The 10274-nt window shown below is 46.7% G+C and overlaps 1 protein-coding gene across 1 annotated transcript; it reads right to left on the bottom strand.

Annotated features, from left to right (window-relative positions):
* Nucleotides 1-5503: 5503 nt before the first annotated feature.
* On the bottom strand, nucleotides 5504-8019 carry LOC124679570 (protein LEAD-SENSITIVE 1-like). Its single transcript, XM_047215268.1, has 2 exons — nucleotides 7926-8019; nucleotides 5504-6457 (listed from the first exon to the last, which is right to left on the bottom strand). The coding sequence occupies exons 1-2, from the start codon at nucleotides 8017-8019 to the stop codon at nucleotides 5700-5702; spliced, it is 852 nt and encodes a 283-aa protein (XP_047071224.1). The 3' UTR covers nucleotides 5504-5699.
* Between the last annotated feature and the right edge of the window lie 2255 nt (nucleotides 8020-10274).

The raw sequence follows: 10274 nt of genomic DNA, 5'->3' as shown, positions 1-10274 counted from the left end.
TCAGCGTAGCTGTTGATTAATTTGCTTCTTTTCCTTTGCAGGGATGCCAACTTTTGGTGACGCAAGTAGCAGCTATTAGTTGTCCATTTTCTGCTCGGGAGTCGTGTCCTCTAAATACCATGTCATTTCTTGATTGGCCTACATATGAAGTAGGTTCCTGTTGCACACAATCACTGTGCAACTTACGTAGATGTTATTTTTGTCACCATTCTTGCTCGGTTGTTTCTATATTTTCTTTTCGAACACTTAAATGCTCGGTGGCATCTATATTTCCTTTTCGAATCACCAAGTGTTGTGTGCTTTAAACTTACCGCTTGTAATAGATTTCCATGTGTGGATAATATAGTGTTTCCCAAATTGTTTATCAGGTTGGACGTCCGGGAACGCGTGGATCGAGTTGACAGACGACCACGAGTCTTGAAATACTTTCAGAGCTAGAGATTGTGCTTTGAGTCGGTTGCTTTTAGGTTGAAAGTCTTGATAGTCAGCACGCAATATTTTTTGTTGTATGTGTGACATTGATCTACATGTTTGCCACAGATTTGTTGTTGGCCACATGGTTCAACATTATTATTTGTCTAATATTTCATCTTTAGTGGTACCGAGCCAATAATCGTTGTTATACAAACTTCAATTCGTTGTGGTTTCCACGGGGTCGTGCGCCAAGGCACACATCTAAATCTAGTTCACGTTAACGGTAAGTGTACAGACATGGTGTTTTTGCTCCTAGGTGCATATGCTCCCTATATTTAAAATGCATTTTAAACATATTAAATAATGTTAAAATATTTCAAAAGAAAATGTTGAGCATACATCTCTACATTTTACGTGTTCACAAAGTCGTTTCATGAAAAAACGAAATGTTATGTGTCTTGTGCAAAAAAAACAAAATTTGGTGCTAAAATAAGGCATTTTGAGAGGCATTTGTTTGTCTTTTTTGCACAGGCCACGAAAAATGTCAATTTGTTTTTTTGTATGACCTATCATCATATCATGTAACCTTAATTCTATAAGTATATCCTATCACTCTTTGCTCTTGTTATATAAGAGCATGACATATATCCTAGCACTCTTGTTCTATAGCGTGCCATCAATCATTAGTATCTTTTTTCCACAATCCACCACCCCATGTCTTGCTGGCCGGCTAGTTGGTTTGTCACCTTAACAAGTTGAGCTACGCCAATAGTTTTGTTGTGTTCCATTTTGCACGGTGAAAGATGTTGTTTATTCCCATAAACATTCGCTTTCGTATGCATGTTTGTGGTTTGCCTCTAATTTTCCCTATGTTTGTTTTCTGGTGCTATCTTATTTTCTATTTATTACATAATTTCAGACACGTTAACACATATTAAAAAAATGAATTAGTGCTAGGAGGAACTAGACACTAAATGGGTTTAGCCCAATGGTTGGGGTCGCAGTGGCGCACCCCAACGACCGAAGTTTGATTCCTGTTATGGACGAATTTCAGAATTGTCACGCCAAGTCCCGCTTCTACTATATCAAAAAGTGCCTAGTTTCTCCTTGACACGATTTCACGTTAACACATATTCACGCATGTCGCCCTGGTATTTTATTTTATTGTTTGAAACATGGTAGCCACAACAACGCATGTTTCTGTTATGTTGTATCCTATGATTTAATAATATTATTACTACCGCATATGGCTCGATTATTATCTTAGACACTAGTTGTTCTTGTCTTCTTTTTGGCCCACTGTAGCTTGCAAAACCCACTCTTCATTTTCTTCTCCTTCCTAAGCATGGCTTGCAAAATCCACTCTTTATTTGATATGTGTGCATATTTGGTATGTGAACTAGTTTTTAATGTTGTGCTGTTGCAGAGGCTAGGTGTATTTGATATCATCTTGATATTAATATATTATTCTTTGCCGAAAAAATGTGCCATGGAAGTTGGACAAAAAGCTATGCGTTCATTTCTCATGTTACCTAATTCGTAGGTGCTCTTCAATACTGGTTCCAACTTTACAGGGATTTCTCAGCACCTACTCCATTGCATCCATGTACTACAAGCCTAGCTAGAACTTGTCACTCAGAATCGAACAACTTGACAACGAACGCACCTCCTAATCACATGCTCTCCAGCGCAATGCAGTTTTATATACTTCATTCACTGACATAGGCCAAAGTGAACCTGTTTAACGTGTATATATAACTATATAAGCTACTTACTACTCTTGGTATACTAGTGACTAGTACAAGCTTAGTCTGTAACTTGTCTGTTTGACTGTTTGTCTAACCATCATGTAACAATGGTCCTGAGCAGGCACCTTTCTTGCCTGGCTCGATCATGGATCAATCAACCAACACCCAGATCTCAACCATCCACGACATGACCAGCCTTTTGGTAAAATAATGAGAAGAAAAGCAACTGGACTGATGAGAGGGTCTACGAGGCCAATCATTAAAGGCAGAAGAACACAGAGGAAGAAAAGGGGTTAAGGACAGGGGCATCCGATCCGAGTAATTTCAGAAGAAACAACCTACATCTTACCTGGCCATCCAGATCTCGCGCTGTCTCACGTGGGTAAAGGCGACGGTGAAGTTTCCCGTTCGACTTCATTATCATTTTAGAATCTCTAGCTGTTGCAAGCCGCCGCCTCCTCCTCTCATGATCTGCTACTACTGACCTACTGAGACATGCAAGTGCGCATACCTGAAAGTAGACATCACCAACTTCCTACGTTGCTGTCATGAGTCCTTAGAGCATCTCCAGTCGCGTCCCCCAAACCGTCCCCCAAAGCGCGCCGGATCGAGCGTTTGGGGGACGTGTTTCGTTCGTGCCGCGTTTGGGGGACGTCGCTCCCCAGCCGCGTCCCCCAAACGCCGCCCCCAAACATTTAAAATAATTTTTTAACACATAAACCATTTATATCAAATGTAGCATATGAAAAAAATGTTTTCGAGGATTGTTTTCAAATTAAATTACAATAAACAATAAAACAAGTAATCAAATATAATAAAAAGGGCTAGATGATACATCAAGGTGCCACGGTATTTCCTTTGATCCTCCACAAATGCTCAACGAGATCAGCTTGAAGTTGCTCATGCACATTGCTGTCACGGATCTCTGCGTGCATGGCGAGAAAATCAGCAAAATCTGCAGGCAACTCATGATCAACCTCTCGCGAGAGGGCCTTGACACTCATAGGGACCAACATGTGACCTAACATGATTCTTGCGGTCATCCTCGATGATCATGTTGTGCATGATCACACAAGCCTCGCATCACCTCCCACATTTGGTCGTGAGACCAGCTTAGAGCAGGGTACCGGACAATGGCAAATTGTGCTTGAAGCACACCAAATGCCCGCTCGACATCCTTCCCGCAAGCCTCCCGTCGTGTAGCAAAGTGAGAATTCTTCAGACTCTGATGGATTCGAGATTGTTTTGACAAAAGTGGCCCATTTTGGATATATACCATCGGCTAGATAATAGCCTTTGGTATATTGGTGGCCATTGATCTCATAGTTGCATGGTGGAGCATGCCCTTCCACTAGTCTCGCTGAACACCGGAGACCGCTGCAACACGTTGATGTCATTGTGTGATCCCGCCATGCCAAAGAAAGAATGCCAAATCCCCGGGTCATAATCTGCCACGGCTTCAAGCACCACACCGCAATATCCATGACGCCCTTTGTATATACCTTGCCAAGCAAACGGGCAGTTCTTCCATGCCCAGTGCATGCAATCGATGCTTCCAAGCATTCCAGGAAATCCTCCGGCAGCATTTTGTGCCATGATCCTTGCGGTCTCTTCCTCGGTTGGCCCTCTCAAGTAGTATTTGCCAAACTTTCCCACCACAGCTCGGCAAAACTTGTACATGCACTCAATGGCAGTAGACTCACTCATGCGAAGGTAGTCGTCCCGTGTATCGGCAGGTGCTCCGTATGCAAGCATCCTCATGGCGGCGGTGCACTTCCGAATGGATGAGAACCCGAGAATGCCTACGGCGTCGAGCTTGAGCTTGAAGTAGGGGTCGAACTCTCGAACGCCGTGGAGGATATTCATGAACAGGCCCTTGCTCATCCTGTACCGGCGCCGAAAATTGTCGGCATGTGTTGCCTCGTCGGCGAAGTAGTCGTTGTGCAGCATGGCATGCCCCTCCATCCTCTCGCCGGGGCTTCGACTTCCTTCTTCCCGGCCTTGATCCTCCGCGGCGCGGCCTCTTCCTCTTCTCCGCCTCGGCGTCAAGCATGTCCTCGGAGGGACGCGATGATCGAGCAAATGCTCCCGCAGGTCGTCGTCGAACGCTTGCTCGTCCTCCGGCAGCAGGGGCAACCATCTCATCGTCGCTGTCCATGGCTAAAGCAAAATCAATGGTTAAAATTGCGCCGAGGCGGACGACGCAACAAACAGCGACCAATCGCGCCTACCCGGCAAGTCGTCGAGCACCTTCTCGTGCGCGGAGGTGGGGCGGATTTGACGGCGCGTTCGGGAGGCGCCGGCGACGCGGCGGCGGCGGCACGACCGGCGGGAGCCCCAGCCGCGACAACGGTGCCGACTCGCAGCGACGGATCGTACGCCCAAACGGCCGGGAAATCCGGCCGGCGGCGGTGGGGTGGGAGGCGCGGGAAGGAAGGAGCGACGAGAAAAGAGGCGCGAACCAACGGTTTATGCAAATAGTCGCCGACATGTGGGAGCCCGCCTCGCTCGTTGTGTCCGGCGTCCCCGGAGCGTCCCCCGTGGGACGGGGACGGGCTCGGGGCGCCGGACACCGTATCGGGGCGCGCCGGACAAAAAAGGGCTTTGGGGGACGCGGCTGGAACGCTTTTTTTGTCCGGCGCGCCCCAAATCGCTTTGGGGGACGGTTTGGGGGACGCGACTGGAGATGCTCTTAATACTTCCTGAATGGAGGCCGCTTTGTAGATTTTGTTGGCGACACAGGGGCCGACCCACCCTATCTAAATCATTACGAAATCTCAAGGAAAATATTTAAATTGTGTGAAATTACAAAAAGTATCTCCACTTAAAAACTTTCTGGCCTCACTCAATTTTTCCTCTGAGTCCGACCCTGCTCGAGCATGTACCAGCGCGTCATTACTCTTAATGTAGATACATAAAAGTAAGATTTGAAATATAAAAAAATCGAAATAAAATGTTGTGTGTACCTCCAAGCAGTCTATGTACGCACGCAAGTTTATTTTATAATTTTTATTTCATAATTTTTTAACATTTTAAAAGATGTCCGAAAACTTGTGTATGGATACAGAATGTCTAGATGTGCATGCGGAATTTTGTTTCATAATTTTTAACATTTTAAAAGATGTTTTCAGACAGCAGTTTATATGCACTTGTGAGCCGAATTAGATTTTCCAAGATGGTAAGCTAATTGGTGAAGATAGTAGAAGAGACTGACAAAAAGATGAGATACAAAGTCAAAAGCCTTTATAAAGACGATTTATTGAAAAATTGATCTATGACAATTCAGAGAGCAAATGCATACAATATATGTGAACCTAACCAACTATAACATGGTCGTCCAACTATGCAAACTCATTGACAATATGAGGTGATGATGCAAAAAGTAAAATTTCTTAACTATATCAAAGCACACTTCACCCTTCGATATCTATATACTATACTATTTGGCCTTATTGGCTTATTTCTGCAAAGTAGAAACTCCAAACTATCGACACGGACCAAACTCAAAGGAGCACAATAGCCGCTAGTAGCTCCTGATCATTTCACAGGCTGCAATTGTAAATCACAGCCACGTTTCCTCTTCAACGGCAGCAGCCTCGTCACCACAACTTTACCGGGCTGCTGCTGTTTCTTCACCGACTCTTCCTCGGCCTTGGCGCGGCGCCAGCCGAGATGCGCCGACAGTTTCTCCACCTCGATCTTCACAACATCCTTCCTCACGCCGATGTCGGTGATGTACCTGCCGGCGCAGTACATCCCCGCCGTGACGGCGAACATGCCCAGCGGGCCGCCTGACATGAGCCTGAACGGGGTCGAGAAGAGCGCCGCCAGGGGCACGCCTACGGCGGAGGCCGCCTGGCCGCTCCTCCCGATGCCCGCCTCGGACGGCAGGATCAGCCCGGTCTTGCAGTAGAGCGCGAAGTCCTCGCAGTTGTTCTCGAACACGTCGTAGCTGCCGAACCCGTTCTGGAGGAGGTACATTGCCCGATGCACCACGGCGTCCGGCGGGTCGGACGCGGCGGTGGTGCAGGTGCCGCCGCGGAGCTTGGCGAGGAAGACGGCGGGTGGCACGCCGTACTCGAAGCCGTGGAGGGAGCCCTCGCGGAGGAAGCAGTCGAGGCAGGTGAGGATGACGCCGCTTTCCGGGAGCTGGAAGCCGCAGTCTGGGAAGGTCGGGCACTCCGGGGAGCCGCCGGAGATGAGGCTGGACATGGCCACGGCGGAGTCCAGGCCCGCCGTTCCCGCCTCTTTCTTCGTTGTGAAGTGGACCACCTTGCTACCACCGACGTAAATACCTGAAGAAATCAGCCACAATTGCGTCGCTTGAGTCTTGAGAACATGATCCATTCAACTCGAGAACAAATTCAGTACTGATCACTAATATCAACAGCAGTATACAAAACGTTTCCAATATTTTTTTTCTTATCTTCCTGGGTAGTTAATTGGACTGTACTAGACATAAACATTGGTCAGAAACATGTCATCTTTTGGATGCAGGTTTGGTCATGTGCAGAGTGACCCCATGCACGTCCTTCGTCCCTACATCTGTAATGATCGAATGTCCATCCATATAATGGCAGGGATCTATGCCTGCAAATGCAAGGGAAAAAGTACCGTGATGTCCATGCATGTAGCCAGCGCATAGAGACACCACGAATAAGAGCCCTTTATGCTTCCAGGTGTGGATCAAATTACGGCCGGTGAAAGAAGAAGAAAAATGGAAAGAGATGCAAAGTAAAAGAGCCATATGGTAAGGAAGCAGCTAGCTGGAAGTAGAAGAAGTTGCATTAAGGCATCAAAGTGAAAAGATGGCCACTTTGGGCCACGAGTAACTAACCCGACGGATGTTAACCAAGGATTCCGTGGTGACCTTGTCTTTTACAGACCGACACTTGAGCACCGACTACTGTACTTGCGTATGTGTAGCAGTTAGTGTAGGTAACAGTTGATTATGATTTCTGAGCAAGTTGCAATAAAAAAAAAAGAGGGTTCTGAAACTTGTGAGGTAGTAGTAGCATTAGTTTAATTTCTTGAGCATGCTATATCGAGGGCATTTGGATCGGTAAATTCTCTTCGAGCCTGGCGTAAACTATACTGGTACCAGTTTGATAGTTTCAAGTGGCTATATCGTTTTTTCAGCCAACTCGTGTTGCAAGTTACTCAACCAACAACAGAAGTAAGATCCATCTGAAGATGTATCATAGCTAGGAGTAGTAGAGTGCTTGGGATGATCACTGCGAGTATACTAGCTACTGGTACAGCTGCCAATCAATTTTGGGACCTGAATAATACGGCTACGCTGCCAGCGATGGCAATTATGGATATACGGCAAATAGGGCAATTATGGATATACGGCAAATACGGGTGGACCCGAGAGCGTACCGTCAGAAATACGCGTCGGCTATTAGGGAAGCCGACGAGGACACTGGGTGTACAATACGGTCAAGCTATCGCCTTCAGCACAGCGTAATCAACTGCCAAAATTCTGCGCGCGGCATGAGCAGGAAAATTGTCGAGAGGGAGCCGAAGCAAGAAGAGGCGGAAGCAGAGGCGCAGAGCACGAACAGAACAGAGAAGGGGGGAAAAAGAGACGGCCGGTCTCGAAGCAACAGTCCTGGCATTCACCGGCGAACAACCACCGACGCTGCCGAAAACCCGAAATGCGGCGGCGAAGAACGATGTCCCGGACGCGGACGGACGTGCAAACGCGGCGTACGGCTCGCGGCGAGAGATATCGGCGGCGACGATGCGGGTGTGGCGTACCGTGGTGGGAGTAAGAGTAGGCGGCGCGCCATGTGTAGATGTGGTCGCCGGGCTTCAGCTCCGACCGCTCCACCCGGTGCGACAGCAGCCCCATCCTTGTGAGCGCCGGAATTCGGCTGCTGCTGCTTCCGCAGCAGCCCGCCGGCGTGGGGAGTTGGTGGCCTGAGTGATGCGGGAAGAAGCTAGCTAGCTCTCGTCTCGCACTCTCACTCTCACCCGGTGGCTACTGGCCGGGGTGGAGCTGGAGGGAGAGGTGAAGTGCGAATCGCGGGATTAGGCCGCTGGTTATCTTGACGCGCGAGGCATGTGTGTGAGATCCGGGGTACAGCCCTCGGGATTCGTGCGCGATCTCGGAATGGGGGAGCCGCTGTCCTGCGTGCCCTTCTTTTTACTCCACCGCTGCACGGTGGTACGCCGGTTTTTTAATCGGATGTTTCGTCCATCGCATAACTCGCCACGTTAAGCGAATCCTCTGGTTCCAGGACAAAGAAACGCTGTTTATGTGATTGCTTTTTCTGACAAATCTAACCCATACGCGAAGCTAATTTCTTGTGTGATTCTTTGGCGAAACAATTTCCATTAGTGGAGACACGGCATTCAGTCCTGGTCTGAAAGGCCTTCAATCCTGGTTCTCCAATCGCGACCAAATAAGCGGGACTAGAGGTGCAACCTTGAGTCCCGGCCCTGCTACCAGTCGGGACCAATGCCCCTCCATGTGGACACCGCGGAGCGGGCTGGACCAACACCTTTAGTCTCGGCTCGTAACACGGCGACTAAATAGTCTCTGCCGCAGCAGGAATTAGGACACTTTCTGTGCCGTGGCAGAAGTTCATTTGGTTGTGTTAGGGTTTAGGGTTAGGGCTGCCGCGGTAGGAATTTGGACACTTTCTGTGCCGCGGCAGGAGTTCATTTTGTTGTGTTAGGAGTTCATTTCAAAATAGTTTTCGTATATTTCTACGTGTACATGTTCGTACATAAATATATAAGATAACTTGTCTTACGAATATCGATCGAGCATATATATATATATATATATATATATATATATATATATATATATACACAATTACATGGAGATCCCAATTACCGGGACTAGAGCCCGTCTATTTGATTACACGGAACCGACATCAGTAATAGCCCCTAGCTACACTAAATCTTCCTTTGTCGTCTATAGCTTTCTCCCTCAAAAAACCTGTCAACTCCTTTGCAACAGCAGTTGCCCGTTCCTCTGGTGTGGACCTCCCTCGCATGGCCTCAAACTATATAAGTAAAGGAGATCAATATGAATATCAACCATGATAATAAAAATGACGGTAATAAAATAAAGTTGTGAATGTATTGCTTAAGTTGTATCTTAAATCTTTGTGCTCGGAGGTAAACGTGTGAATGAACTCACAAACAAAGTATCCACATAGATGTGTCCCCGGTGGCTGCTGGTCGCACTTTAAGAGAATATAATTTAATCAAATAATAATCTAGCATGCATCATAATTGTAGTTAAAATAGTAGTAAAAAGATGCACGGCCCTATCTTGTACTACTTACCGGAACACTCCAAAACGTCAGCTTCTCATGAAAGATACCGACAGTCTCGGACTTGAACCGCTTCCAAATCCTGCCCAAAGAAGGAAAATGAATTCTAAGTTATTCATTACTTGACATCTCAGAAAATCATCGAAAGACATCGACATAGCGCGAGAGAATGATTGAAATTACCTTTGGAGCATGTCTTGCATACTTTGGAAGTCTTCCAAGTTTCTCGTTAATGAGTCGTAGACATCAACTCTTCCATTATCAATTTGAATGTCTAGCAGAATCCAGTGAAAGCTGCACACATATATAAATATGTTGGTGATGTCTACGCACGCTTCTATTCCTGTAGACAGTGTTGGGCCTCCAAGAGCAGAGGTTTGTAGAACAGCAACAAGTTTCCCTTAAGTGAATCACCCAAGGTTTATCGAACTCAGGGAGGTAGAGGTCAAAGATATCCCTCTCAAGCAACCCTGCAATTACGATACAAGAAGTCTCTTGTGTCCCAACACACCTAATACACTTGTCAGATGTATAGGTGCACTAGTTCGGCGAAGACATAGTAAGATGCAAGTGATATGGATGAATATGAGTGGTAATAGCAATCTGAAATAAATATGGCAGCAAGTAAACATGTAGCAGAACTTGTTGAAAACGGTGTTTCAATGCTTAAAAACAAGGCCTAGGGATCATACTTTCACTAGTGGACACTCTCAACAATGATCACATAAATAAATAACTTCTCTTCTCTTATGCTACTTTCAAAGACTCTATTGTTGGATAACAAACACCATTCATTGTGTAGGGCTACGAGAGCACC

The sequence above is a fragment of the Lolium rigidum genome, chromosome 1 (genome assembly GCF_022539505.1).
Source record: "Lolium rigidum isolate FL_2022 chromosome 1, APGP_CSIRO_Lrig_0.1, whole genome shotgun sequence".
Lineage (NCBI taxonomy): Eukaryota > Viridiplantae > Streptophyta > Magnoliopsida > Poales > Poaceae > Lolium > Lolium rigidum.
This window is presented reverse-complemented; position numbering and strand designations above follow the sequence as displayed.

What these genes read in the sequence shown, in the direction of transcription:
- LOC124679570 (XM_047215268.1), bottom strand. Translation starts at nt 8,019, where the DNA reads ATGGGGCTGCTGTCGCACCGGGTGGAGCGGTCGGAGCTGAAGCCCGGC. An exon ending in CTACTCTTACTCCCACCACG is followed by an intron (nt 6,458 to 7,925) that starts GTACGCCACACC and finishes TGATTTCTTCAG; the next exon opens with GTATTTACGTCGGTGGTAGC.